This window comes from Schistocerca piceifrons, chromosome 1, assembly GCF_021461385.2.
Source record: "Schistocerca piceifrons isolate TAMUIC-IGC-003096 chromosome 1, iqSchPice1.1, whole genome shotgun sequence".
Taxonomy (NCBI): Eukaryota; Metazoa; Arthropoda; class Insecta; order Orthoptera; family Acrididae; genus Schistocerca; species Schistocerca piceifrons.
This window is the reverse complement of record NC_060138.1, coordinates 89,202,226-89,217,424: the sequence shown is the minus strand read 5'-3', so window position 1 is coordinate 89,217,424 and position 15,199 is coordinate 89,202,226. Positions and strand designations below refer to the sequence as shown.

General features: G+C 40.3%; 1 protein-coding gene across 1 annotated transcript in view; it reads right to left on the bottom strand.

Annotated features, from left to right (window-relative positions):
* The window catches only part of LOC124783083 (heparan-alpha-glucosaminide N-acetyltransferase-like), a 101,030-nt gene that overhangs the window by 71,126 nt on the left and 14,705 nt on the right, over positions 1-15,199 (bottom strand). The window contains exons 2-4 of the mRNA XM_047253995.1: positions 8,040-8,152; positions 7,842-7,945; positions 7,539-7,666 (exon numbers count right to left, since the gene is read on the bottom strand). Of these exons, the coding sequence (XP_047109951.1) occupies positions 7,539-7,666; positions 7,842-7,945; positions 8,040-8,152 (345 nt within the window). The remainder of the gene's footprint in view (positions 1-7,538; positions 7,667-7,841; positions 7,946-8,039; positions 8,153-15,199) is intronic.

The window sequence follows — 15,199 nt, the reverse complement described above, 5'->3', positions numbered from 1 at the left end:
AGGTGATGTGTCTGTCATGAACCTGTGCATTTTTAGTGACTGTTTAATTCATGATGCCATTGCAACATTTTGCAAAATACTTCAGTGATGGGGCAGCTAGTCAGTAAAAAAACTGTGAAAATCTCAAAAATTTATGCATGCATTACCATGATTTTCAGATTCACACAGAATGGAATTTTTTCACAAGAAGTCATAGTAAAAATGTATGTGATGGTATTGGTGCTACCATTAAGTGCATGGCATCACGAGCTAGTCTGCAGCACCCTACAGAAGGTCACATTCTAACACCTCTTCAATTATTTACCTGGGTACAGAAAAATATCTCTGGCATATAATCATTCTATGTTTCGAAAGATGAGGTGAAATCACTCGAAGAGTTGCTAAAAAGCAGACTAGAACACCCTGTTGCAGGCACAAGGAGCCATCATCACTTCTCTCCAGCGGACTCTGACAATGTGCAGATGAGTAGATCGTCCGGTTATAACTATAGGTTCATGCACAACATGTGTCTTCACAGTGTGTCTGACTCAGGATTCAGAAGCAAAAACAGCAACATACAACCAGGTTGCTATGTTATTGCTGTTTATGATGACAAATGGTACTTAGGATATGCTGCAGAGTGCTGTGAACCAGAAGGTGATGTATTTGTGAACTTCATACCACCAGCATGACCAGCGAGATCATTTCATTGGCCACGTTTGGCAGACAGGTGTTGAATTCCTTTTGAACATATTCTTCTGACAGTTCCAGTTCCCACCACAGTGCCAGGAAGACAGTACAATTTGCCACCCAATGTACAGAGTATAGTAGCTAAAGCGTGGGAGAACTACTTTTCGAAGCAGAATCGACTGGTTTTTAGCAGTTAAGGTGCAGTAAACATTAATGATAGGTTGTGTTAATCTGTCTATATGTTGTTGCTTAGTGATTAAACAGTTGTGGGAGAGAATAAGAAGAGGCAGAACAGTTTATGATATGTTTCTACAAAATTGTGTTGTGGAACAATTGCCACATCACAAAATACATCTGTCACCTTCCATTGTACACAAATGTCTTGCAATAACATGCTGAAATTCTGAGATATATATCATTATGGTCTACTTACACAGTGTGTAAAATTTGTCTTGAATACCACTTGTCCCTTTTGTGCTACCACACTTAGAAAATCCATGTTTTTCAGGTAATTTTTCAAATTTTTGTATTTTCGTGTGCATGTAACTCAGTTTTTGTGACTGATATGGGCATGGTGAGTTCTGTGTGTGTTAAGGGCACATTAAGCTTACCACAAAAAAATTTATACCCTTTTTGAGTGAATTATATTTGGCATAGAGGGCACCTACAATACATACCTTTTAATGTATTACATTTTTTTAAATCACATTTTGGAATTTTTTATATTTCCCTCAGAAATATGTTGTTGGTGTTTTGATTCACAGAGTGGTTTCTCTAAATGGATGTTACTGGGTTGTAAAAATTTCACTGGACTGTGTGGAATAGTTCCAAAGTTATTAAGACCTGAAGTTGGGTCTCAAGATAGATTGCTAGATGCGGGTTGCAATTTCCGGGTCACACCACCTTCTTTCACAACTCATAATTCTGGAACTAATTGGCAGGGGAAACTGATACTTTGTACACGAGTGGTCCACACATGGTAGAATTAGTGTACTTAATTTCAGTTAAACCTGAGACTATGAGCTGGAGCCCATGGTTGAACTGACATGGAATGACCCAGAACTGTGGCAAAACTAGTAATGGAAATTGCAGCACTATAACGCTCCCACTCACATTTCAATGGTTCATGAACTTTTGGCAAAAAACAAAACTGTTAATCTGCCTCAGCCACCATATTTGTCGAAAATGGCCCCCTGCGACTTCTTTCTATTTCCAAGACTGATGGGAACCATGGAAAGATGACATTTTGCCACCATTAATGACATAAAAACAAAATCACTGATGGAGCTGAACACTATAATGAAAAATGAGTTCCAGAAGCACTTCCAAGACTGGAAAAAGCACTGCACAAGGGTATTATATCTGAGACGGATTACTTTGAAGACAACAAAGTTGATGATGAATAAATACAGAAAAAAAAATTTTTCATTACTTTTTGATAACCTCACATATACTATCCACTATAATGTCGACATGACGTGTGATACAGTCATAATGGAGCAGCACTTATAACACCAAGTTTTTGAAAGATCAGAAGGTGACAGTCTTAACAAATGAAACTAGTCATCAGGAATAACTACTACTGAGTGCAATCTTAGCTATTAAAAGTTTCTTCAAAGCATCAAAGACACTTTCTGCCGCACAGTATAATTATTCACAAGTGGAAGAGGAGGCGCTAGCTATTATTTTCGGGCTTAAGGATTTCCACATCTTGAGTATGGGGTGAAGATCCTGCTCATCACTGCTCACTAATCATTGGTTTATTATTTGACCCCTCATTATAAGCAGCTGGATATGACTATCCACTGGTTGCAGCACTAGGCCCTCTTTCTCAGCATCTACTGTGACAACATTCATTACCACGCCACTGCGCAAGGGGTCAATGCCGAAGTGCTATCACAGCTGCCAATGGAGCCCAATCCAGAGTTCAATCAGCTGAGGGCTCTTGTGTTCGCACTGGATGAGACCTTGCAGCAAAATCTGTCAGACTTTCTGTTGATGACACATGAAGTCGTGACCCCCATGGACCCCGACCTGCTTTTCCAGAGTATCATTTCAGCAGTCGAGTTGGTTTGGTAGGAGTACATTTCTTCAGGTGTAGTCCCAGTGTAGTGTCCATTTTCCCTTTTCCATGATTGGCTCAACATTGCCCTGGGGGTTCATACAGTCACAGATGAACGATGCTGCCATGTTGTCATCCCCCTGGCATTGCATCCTCACATACTCCAGCTGCTATGTGCGTCACACTGGGGTATAACTCATATGAAGACACTGGCTCAACGTTAAGTCTGATGGTCAGTGACTGATTGTGTCATCGAACATCTGGTGTGTTCTTGTGGGGGTCTTACGCAGAACCAGGCTGCACCGCCATCCCATTTCTCTCCTTGGCGATTCCCAGAGCACCCTTGGCACAATGTGCATGTCGAGTTCACCGGGCTCTTTTTGGGCAGCATGCAGTTGTTGGTGGTCACTGTATTTTCCAGTTTCCACCACTTAGCCAAGCTGTCCTCCACAGCATTGACTGCCACAGTTCACTCACTGCTGGTTACTCTTGCGATCGAGGGATTTCCAAGGACCCTGGTATCAACAACAGTTGGCAGTTTGTGTCACAGCAGTTTGAGGACTGTTGCGTTTGCGGTGGTATATAACATCTGATCACCACTCAATTTCACCCACTTCTAACTTGGAGGTGGAGTACTTTGTGCTTACATTTAAAGCCCAAATGAAGACATCCGTGCCCGTTGCTTGACGTGATTATGCATTGTTGAGCTTTCTGGCTACATACTGTGCAATGCCAGTTGAGGGGGCAGTCTAGCAGCACGTTTGCACAGATGCCAGCTGCAGGCTCTCCAGGGTTAGCTGCACCCTGAGTCGCACACCAACTGTGGACCACTCTGTTTTCCTCCCGGAGCTGCCATTTGTGCCCAGTCTTTTGACAGGTGGCAGGGTTGGCTGCTGGGTGTCATGGTGAGCAACAAAAGTTGGAAGTGGTTTGTGGTTGATGTTGGTAGGGAGCAACTGACCCGCCATGCCAATCAGCTCCACCTACAACCTGTTGGAACATCACTACAGTAGCCTCCTGGTCTGCAGGTTGGGTCATGACATTGTTCCAGGTGAGCGCTCCTGCTCGCAGCGACGTGCTTTCATGTTGTCGCTCCATGTGCTCTGCTGTCTCCTGTCACCAACAACAGCAGCTCTCAGTGGAGCCCACACTTGTGCCTGCCAATCTGGAGCTCATGGATTTGGATCCACCCTCCTCCTCCTCCTCCTCCTCTTCCTCTGCCTCCCCACCCCATCATCGATGGAGGTGCCATAATTTCCACTGCTACCAGTGGACTCCCACTGCCACAGCATCCATGCCCATTTGGGTGGGGCCAGTGTCGTTGGAGTTAACTCTCTGCATGATTGGTCCACTGCCAGTTTTTCCAGGGACTTCTCTAGTTCTGTGTTGGTGGTCTCGGCCCAAGGCTAGTCACTTCCGGCTCTATGTGGCCTTTTCAGAGGGGAGGGATTTACTATCTCTCCCAGCAGACGCACGATGGAGACAGCCAAGCTGGTGCGAACAGTGCAGAAGCCTGCCGTGGGAGGGTGCACACGACAACGTAGTATGGGCAGACCTGCTGCAGGTGGCAACAGGACAGGCGGACTAGCACTTTTTAGAGTTCAACCACAATGGACCTCAGCTAACGTATCGTGCTGTGTGTTGTGCAGAGTGCTGTCAGTCATATGTACCAGCTGTGCACTGAATTCTTCCCATGCTCATCTCTATGAGGGTTCAGTCTCTCTGCTTCCTACAGATCGATTCACATGGCAAGTTCATTTCCCTCCCATGGAGTTCTTTTTCCCCGGCTATCACTGAGCCAATGTCAGCCCATGAAGTGTGAGTGCCAACTGTATAGCGAAGTAATGTTGTCACGAATGTGCAGATACCAACTCACCAACATTCAATGATTAAGTGAGAAAATGACTGTTCAAATAGAGAGTGTACAAAATGCACAAAACACTAGCAGGTAATAAAGTGCATGAACTGGTTGTACTTAAACCTGTTGCTTTGTTGATGGTGAAATATATATCAGAGAATATACAAGAGGCAGTTTAAAATGAAGTTTGTGCGATGAAATATTAATCTCCACCTTGAAACAGTACAATGCATACTCTGGAGCACAGCAGATGGTGCAGAACTGGTAGGAGGTGGTCATGTAACTTGGCTGGTTGATTGGTTGGGTGGTTGGTTTTCAGGGAGGGGACCAAGTAGCGAAGTCATTGGTCCCATCGGATTAGGGAACGATGGGGAAGGAAGTCGGTCATGCCCTTGTTAGGCAGTGCACTAACAACTGCGCCACCTCACTCAGTTGGTCATGTGACTCTCACCACTACAACACTAGCATACATCTTGACGGTGAAAAGCGTGTGTACATGACAATCACTTACATGGAATCAAAACATTAAGACTGATAACTGTGGAGACGTGACAGAATGATAGAAAGGAGCCACTGTGTTTGAATGTGCCCATGGCCACAATGTGAATGAAATTAACTGATTTGTTGGCATATCAATGTGAATTGTCCAACATGTCTATAAGAATGATGTATTAGTCACAGTTCAAACTCAACAAGAATTGCTACTGCAGTGAATGCAGGGCCATCTCAAGTAGTTTGTGAGCAAACAAAGCAAAGGCAATACCATGCAATGTACAGGGAGTCAGACCATTGCTGAAAGCTACACATACAGTTACAAGTCTTCAATGGGCCTAACAACACAAAAACTGGGCAGTGAGTGAGTGGAAGCATGAGGTGTGGTCTGAAAAGCCAAAATTATGTAAGATACTGATTGCACTGATGGCCCAGTCAGACAATTAACTCACAATGTGTGGAGGTAGTTCAAGACTGAAGGTGATTCTGAGATGCTTTGAGTTACATGCTTTGGAAATGTTTTAGTTCTATGACCCACTCCCACTCATTTAGGTCACTGTGAATGTGTATTTTCTCAGCCACAAAAAGTTGCCCTTTCTTCAACATCTTCACAATGAGTATTTGTTGACACACCCTTCTTCCAAAATGACAAAATGTGTGTTCATAGGTGTGCAAGCACATGTTCCTGGTTCAATGAACACTTAAGCATCCTACTGCATCTTGACTGACTCACTAAATCAACCAACCTTAATCCAATATAAAAAATCTGGCTCTATTTGGAACAGCAAGTGGTATGTAGCAATCAATATCTCAGCAATTTCCTAGCTCTACAGGGCATAATTATAAATGAGTGACTTCAACTGAAAAATGACGTATCTAAAGAAACTTGACAACCCTCTTCCTTACCAATTAGAAAACATTTTGAAGGCCAGGGGTGGTGTTACATAGTACTAGCGTGATGTCTTCTGGTCTTGGTAAATTCTTTTCTACAGTGTGCTTATAAGATACACTTAAGGAACTGGGGAAGTGACAGTTAAGCAGGAGCAAATGAGGCTTGCAAAAACACACACACACACACACACACACACACACACACACACACACAGTCAAGGAAAGGAACCAAAACAAGCAGAAGACTGTTGAACAACATTGTAAATATGGTAAGTGGCTGCTTACAAGCCCGTAAATGGGATTAAACATTAATTTTCAAACAAAATAGACAGCTGTTTACTTGTAGGGTATACTAATGTAAGGAATGAAAACTTGTTTCAAAGAGCATTAGACATGTGAAAGAAGATCACACAGAAGTTACTAATCTTTCCTACATCATTATAATCTTTCCCTCTCCACACATTACCTCAGTTTGACTTGAAATGCTGCAAGTAAAATACTATCTCCAAAGGATTAGCCAACATCCAGCACGTCTACAATACGACCTAGCTGAAACTGACTAACTGTGCTAACTGACACCATCTATGCCTAACATCCTATACAACAGTCAAAATAACAGATTGCTCTTTCGGTAAATTAAATGAAGTTACTATGGGCTCAGCATTTTCATGTATAGTACATGATTTTTAGTACGTCTAGATCAACTTTCAGTCAATCATCGCATTAGTAAGTGGTTTTTAGTATGTCTAGAGCAAGATTCAGTGAATCAACACATTAGCTATCAGTAAACAAGCAAATATGACTTCAACAACTTCACATTCTATCTTGTCTTTCCATTTCCTCCTGGTAAATGCCTGGCAGGATACATGGGTGCATTACAACATACACAACAGGAGTGCAATAGTTTAATACACTACAACAGGGGCATAATACAGCTCTGACAAAATGTCAAATACTTCAGTGGGGTAAAATATGGTGAAAATGAATAGTTATTTAAATGAATGTAATGGGAAAAAAATCACACAACAAACAGTGTGCTGACAAATAGTTGAAGAGAAGGAAATAAATAACACATTAAGAACAATTCATGAAATGTTGAATGAGAAGAGAGATGATACAGGGACTTGGGAATGAAATTAATTTCACATAGGACATTGTCATTTAATATTCCTCCATTGTACAGGTTCACAGAAATGTTTGAAGCAGTGTGGTAGTTTACATATAGGAAGCTGTCATTAAAGACACAAATGAAAGGAAAAGATGTGGTCCTTTTACACTGATATCTTGATTAATCAGGCTATAATATATATGAGCAAGACAAAAATAGTTCTTTGATTCTAAATGCAAACACAGTTTCCAATGAAGGAAACTGTTTCATTACACACAGCATTTGAACTTTTCAGGATGTAGGGCATATACCTCCAATGTCAGCAGCAAACAAAAAGATAACAATGTGTTTAATACCTTTCACTTTTTTTTTTCTAAAAGATAATTTTCTACAATTACAATGCTACTCAGTAAAGTAACAATGTACACAAATAATTGATAAATAGTTTTCATACTAACATTTTCTAGCTCTGTGAAGGAGAGATTCCTCCTCCATAGGTTTGTAAACCATCCTGATTCCACAACTGTAGCAAATGCGTAAGATATTATACTAAGAAGCAGCAGCAAACAGACAGCCACAATGAGTGCTGTAAGAAATAAAAATAACTGAACCATGACTGAATAAAAACTATGAAAATAAAAATTATGAAAGAGAACAGAAACATAATTTAATAACTTTACATAACATACTTAGACAAACAGTTATGATGCAAATATGAAAATATTTCACACTACTGAATCATATGTATCATATATACATACGAAGAAACTGTGAGTCAGGCTTCTTTATATTGTATAAGTCACTGCAAGCATCATCAGATATATTCCACCCATATACACCATACTCTTTGAATGTAACGTTCCTCCTGTAATAGTTGCATCCAGACCATTCAAATTAAGACAGTCAGCAATCTCCTACATGGAGAAAAATACTAGTATGGCAGAAATATTTGTACTTACAAACACCATTTGGAAGCATTGAAAGAGTAACGCAATAAAAGAGGAAATGTTGTTTTCACTGTAAATGAAGCATTTTCTAATGCCCCAACTGTGTACCAAGGCTGATAGTCACACTGAAAAGAAAAGAACATAAGTATGATTTCTTTTACATTTCTAAGACATTCTTAAATGCAGTAAGGATTAATTAAATTTTAGAGACCTTGCGAGTTCAGCATCACCATTTGTTTGACTATAGAAAAGTCTACATTCAGTTGCATGATAAAATTATAAACGAGCTATGCAATACACATTAATCTTTGCTTATCAAACAATAGAATATCCAGAATAAATAACAATAACAATATCAATTAAGAGAGATTGCTGTTCTTTAAATAGAGAAGGTGTTCACCAGCACACAGCCACATTCAAAAGTAGATTGTTGGATATTTTCAGCTTTCATGAACAATCCTTCATCACATCAAGAAACAGCACTCACAGACAACAGCAAGCGCATGCTTGTGCGCACGCTGACACTGACCAAATAGTCTACATTTGAATGAAGCTGTCTGCCTTTCAACACCACCTCTTTGTGGTTAGTACCAATCTATCCTAGTTGTTAACCTGTGCATTTGCATGTTTTCCGTAAAAGCATAATGCTATAACAAGACAGGTAAGCTATTTGTTTAGCAAGACTTTACCATAGCAGCAGGAACCAGAGTCTCAGTAAGAGAGTAGGTAGTGGTTTAACACTGGGTTATGAAGGGGTGAAATAAACAACATTCCAGAGGATTTCATTTCTGCATGTGGATGTTCTGCACTTGTCTAAACGAGAAGGTTAATGTCAATCTGCGTGTAGTAGGTGGTATACATACCATGATTAGCGCAACCACAATATAGTGCACAAATGATGCTTTAGAAAACAAGACAAATTATTCAGTATTTAACAGTTTACCTATGCCTCTTGCTCAGTTTCAAAAATACACTAGACTCTTGCTAAATAGGCCAATCCTCGCACATATGGGTGCCGGATTAACGGAAGTGCCAGATTGTTGAGTGTGTCTAAAATTTAGTATAAACACACAGGGATTGTACTTTATCAAATCAAAAGATACATCCATTTTTACAGAAAACTTAGTCCTTGAGTGTGTACATGCATATTAGTATCACCTGTCATTGACTATTAAACATGTCCCAAAGTTTTAGTTGTCACCATGATGATACGTGATGGTACTGTGCTTTATCACACAATGGGCTTTAAGAGCATTTCATAGTTACTGCCATGTTTCTGATTGTTGGTCAATGTACTCCAGGAAGACGTCTCTAACTTCAGCACCAGCAGTTTGAGATATCCTCATGTTCTCTCCTCCTATGTCCTCTTCTTCATCAGTTTCATCATAGCTTTCCTGTGAGGTTATGATTACCTCTTTTATGCTGAAGTTTGGTCATAAATAGTTGCTCATCCAACACCGTTGCCAGCAACAATGGTTTCCTGCGAAGAATCTCAGTTGAGTTTATATCTAATTCTGAGTTTGTGCTTGAGGTCAGAAATACGGAAGCGTCTGATCCCACCCGCCTGCTTTGACCCATGACGTCACAAATATGGCGGAAACAAACACACACACACACACACACACACACACACACACACACACACACACACACACACTTTCCACAAGAAGCCTAATGACACTAACGGAACAAGCGCGGGAAATGGGGTGTTTTGGGTGGGGGGCAAACTCAATATAAACAAATTTAGACGCCTTGCGTAGCTACAACGTGTAAGTGAAGACAGCCATGCATGAATACCCACCCACCTCCCCAGGGGTCGTAACCCCTGCAACCCATAGAAGATAGAGATGCTTCAGTAGCTGATTAGTGTTTTTTGTCTTTTAAAAAAAAAAAAAATCTCACGGGATAGAACGAACAGATCAGAAAGATAAATATAATAAACTAAAACAGAAATTTGAGGAAACATAATTAAAATAAGTAATAAGTGTTTTTAAATTTTAAAAAAATCTCACGAGATAGAACGAACAGATCAGAAAAGTAAATAAAATAAGATAAAACAGAACTGGAGACAGCCACACTCAAACCAAACTCCGCGCCGTCATGACGTCACACACGACAACACCCTTACGTCACGGGTCAAAGCCGACGCGTGGGATCGGACGCTTCTGTCGACCCTTGAGGTCTAGCATAATGTGTCTCCCTTTAGAAGCCATGACAATGACCTGTAAGGAAAGCCACAATTTCAAAGTGTACAGGATTGTTGAACACTGTTGCAGACGAAATTTCATTACTGTAGGCATCATTTCAGGTTGAATGACTAGAGGTTGGATGTGTGCCGGATTACTGAGAGGCCGGACTACTGAGGGTCGTATTAGTGAGACTTTAGTGTAATGCATGGCAAGTTGTTAAACAGACTTCAATGGATTTGGTAACACTCTAAATGTAATAGCCAGATAGACAATAAGATGGCATAGACTGACTATACAGCTCAGCTGCTCAAAGAAGTAAGTCTATTTCACTATAAGTGAAACACTTGGTTTCAGAAAAAGAACAGTTTAAACAGAGTTTGAAAGACTTTTTAATAAGCAACTACTTCTACTCTATGAATGAATATCGTAACAGAGACTGTCAGGCCAGCTTAAGTAAAAATGTCTGTCAGGTTTCAGTTTCGACAGCACTTGGTCACAACAGTCAAGATTAGGTATTTTGCGTATGATAAATTTCTTAATAGTGCATAATAATGTTTCATTCTGACAGCGTATTAATTCCGTAAATATAAGCTGTTCCAGTTTACTGTATTGTATTCACCTATTTTGACAATCTCCTGACAAATGATCCATAATTGCTGTCCTATGAAAAAATGTTATTTAGAGACACTGTACAAATGCATGAAGTATTGAAAGGTGGGAATCAAAACACATACAGAAAAAACATACAGAAATCAACAACAGTCTTTTTCTGAAGACCTTAATACCAAAACAACTACTTTTTCACAATGAGTCCATCTTCCTTTCAAAAATACAAGCAAGAATTATACACCTTTAGAGGCACATCGTAATCATTACATCCTACGAGGGTCACTCCAAAGGAAATGCACACTATTTTTGTAAAAATACAGTTTTCATTCTGCATGTGTGAAAGTTTTACAGTGTGTAGATACATCCTTCCCACTTGTTTTCAAACTTAGTTCAACCTGTTCCCGTGAGTGGCGCCATCACAGCATGTCTTCATGGTGGCTGCTACACTTGACGTTCACCAGAAGCAACGCACTGTCATAGAATTCCTGTGCTGTGAAAATGAGACAGGGGGAAACATCCAGAAGAGGTTGAAAAAGGTGTATGGAGATGCTGCTGTCGATCGCAGTACAGTTAGTCGGTGGGCAAGCAGGTTACGTGATGAAACCGGGCACGGCAATATTGAGGAGTGTCCTCACAGCAGCAGGCCTCATACTGCACACACTCCAGACAATTTGCAGAGAGTTAACGAATTGGTGACTGCTGACAGACGCATCACAGTGAACGAATTGTCATGCTACGTTGGGATAGGGGAAGGAAGTGTTTGCAGAATACTGAAAGTGTTGGCATTAAAAAAGGTTTGTGCTAGGTCGGTTCCCAGGATGTTGACAGTGGCTCACAAAGAAACAAGAAAAATGGTAAGCAGCAAACTTTTGGAGCAGTACGAGAATGGTGGAGATGAATTTCTTGGAAGAACTGTGACAGGTGATGAGACATGGCTCCATCATTTTTCACCAGAGACGAAGAGGCAATCAATGGAGTGGCATCATGCAAATTCACCCAAGGAAAAAAAAAATTCAAAACCACACCTTCTGCTGGAAAAGTTATGGCTACAGTGTTTTTCGATTCCAAAGGACTATTGCTTGTGAACATCATGCCAAGTGGAACCACCATAAATTCTGATGCATATGTGACAACACTGAAGAAACTTCAAGCTCAACTGATCAAGTTCGACCACATCGGCAAAAAGCAGGCTGTTTTGATGTTGCATGACAATGCACGGCCACATGTCAGTCAAAAAACCATGGAAGCAAACACAAAACTCGGATGGACGACACTGAAACACCTGCCTTACAGTCCTGACCTGGCTCCATGTGATTATCATCTCTTTGGGAAACTGAGGGACTCTCTTCGCGGAAGAAGGTTTGAAGATGATGACTCCCTAGTGCACACTGCCAAACAGTGGCTCCAACAGGTTGGTCCAGAATTTTACCGTGTGTGTATACAGACGCTGGTCCAAGATGGTGTAAGGCAGTTGAGAGGGATGGAAACTATGTGGAGAAATGAAAATATTGTTCCTAAGGATGTATCTACACACTGTAAAACTTTCAAACATGTAGAACAAAAGATGGCTTTAAAAAAAAAAGTGTGCATTTCTTTTGTAGCGACATCATAGATGAGATTCCTGAAGTAAAAAGGAGAGATCAGAGTTTAACATCTCACTGATGCTGAGGTCATTAGAGATGCAGTTTTGTGTCAGTTGAACAAGGAAAGAAAAGAAAATGGCCATTGTTCTTTTAAGGAATCACCCCAGTGTTTGCAATACATAATTTAGGGAAACAATGGAAAATCTAACTCATGATGGCTGGACAAGTATTTCACTCTGTTTCTCCTTAGTGTAAGTCCAGTGTCAACCAATATGCCACCTTGCTTTGTGTTGAACTTAAATATCATGGCGGTAGTCCAATCAACAAGCTACAATGAAATGGCTTCCTGTGTAAAGAAAACTGGGAGCAATTTGATCCACACATATGACAACAGTTCAACAGGAAGTTCTACCGGTATGTATGAAGTTTTAAAAGCACACCAACGTTAACAACAGTGCACTGATAGAAAAAAATTAATTTATTATGCAGAATCAAAACTCAATCACTGCTGGCTAATGACGAGAATTTCCCTATAAATCAGATTACTTGCTTCCTAAGATGGACAACAGTGTGTCTGCAAATTTTGTTCCACCCATCTTCAGTGAGGAAATTCACAAGGAATCGACCACATACAAAAAAAAAGTACGTAACACATATTTATAAAAGAAGAGAGCTAATGTTCATTCTATGAAGCCAAAATGAAATGGTACTTGAGAAAGTTGAACAAGTAAAAAATCTGAAGACTTTCAATTTAAGGATGACATCAGACACACAATGGAAGGGTCCTCACACAAATGTGAAGATTATGCCACTCTTTGAGTGATATTACATGCCCTGGATGAAACATTCCATTGAAAGTGTAAATGTAGGCCTACAGGTGTCGATCAACAGACTGAGGAAATTATACAGAGGTGTGACTGATGCATCGTCCATTACACAGCATGATCTAAATCTCAATGTTTACAGTAAGAAGTTACATACACAACTAATTTCCAAGAGTCAGGGTCTATTTATTGGGAGACTGAAGTAAGTAGTAGTAACACCAATATACAAAAGTGGAGACAAGCAACTGACTTCTAATTACAGACCAATCTCAATTTTTACTCTGTTCTCAAAAATTTTGAGAAAGTAGTTTCCAACAGAATGCTGAACAATCTTTCTGAGTATAGCCTTTTAACAATAGCACAGTTTGGGTTCTGTAAAGACTTGTCGACTGAGAATATAGTGTGCAGTCTCACAAATTCAATTCCAATAGAACAAAACAAACACAAATTGCTCTGTTAGCCCTTCTGTGATCTTTCCACGACCTTTGACTGTTAGATCATAAAATTCTGGTGGGGAAACTAAATGATAATGTATTAGAAGTATTAGAGGGTCACATCAGCAAATGATGCAACAATGTGACAGGGATAAGGTTAAATTCAGAGTAGGGAATCTTTAAACATTGGAATGGCACAAGATTCAGCATTTGGAACACTCCTCTCTTTGGTCCACACAATTGATGTACTGGGAACTTTGGAGGACTTTTCAGAAACTATGTTTGTGCTGATCATACAAGTATGGTTCCCCCCCCCCCCCCCCCTTCAACTGTCTTCTGACAGATTTGATGTGCCCCCTGCCCCAAGTTCCCCTCCTATGCCAGCCTTTTCATCTCAGAGAAACACTTTCTATCTATATCCACAATTATTTGCTGGATGCACTCCAATCTCTGTCTTCCCCTACAGTTTTTATGTTCTAAAGATTCCAATAACACGATGGAAGTCATCTCATGGTGTCTTAACAGCAAACAGTCCATCTTTCACTACCATGCAATGTTCTGCTCCAAACACACACTCTCAGAAACTTTTTCCGCACATTAAAGTCTACATACGATACTAGTATACTCCTCTTGGTCAGGAACGTGATTTTTGCCAGTGCTAGTCTATTTTTTATGTCCTCTTTGAACCATCCATCATGAGTTATTTTGCTTCTTAAATAGCACAATTCCTTGACTTCGTCTACTTTGTGATCCCCAATTCTTATGCTAAGTTTCTCGCTGTACTTGTTTCTGCTACTTCTCATTGTATTCGCCTTTCTTCAGTTTATTCTCAATCAATATTCTGTAACCATAACTCTCTTCACTCCACTTAACTGATCCTGTAAGTCGTCTTCACTTCTATTAAGGATAGCTGCCTATGTCATCAGTGAATCTTATCATTGATATCCTTTGACCATGAATTTTAATCTCACACTTGAATCAATCTTTGATTTTCATCATTGCTTCTTCAATGTGTAGATTAAACAGTACAGGTGAAAGACTGCATCCCAGTCTTATACATTTTTAACCCGAGCCCTTCGTTCTTGGTCTCCCACTCTTACTGGCCCCTCTTGGTTCTTGTACATATTATATATTATTCATTTTTCCCTATACCTCATCCCTACTTTTCTCAGAATCTCAAACATCTTGCGCCATTTTATACTATCAAATGTTTTTTTCAGGTTGACAAATCCTACAAATGTGTCATACCAGACAAGGTTTCCTATGCTGGACAGGCCTCTATCAGAGGAGCCGGACACAGAGTGTGTCACACTGCTCCATCTTTTCCTTATCCAATCCCAAGCTCTCCTTTCTTGACATAGCAACATAGGGTGGTGGGGTGGGGGAGGTGACCCAAAAGTAGAAGCCCTTGGGGAGTCCACCGCTAGAAAAAAAAAATCCAGGTCCTCTAGGTTAAAACAGGTTCTGCTATGTTTCCCAAAGAAAATGAAAGGAGACTGGATGAATCAAAAGGCATCGACTCTGATTAACAAC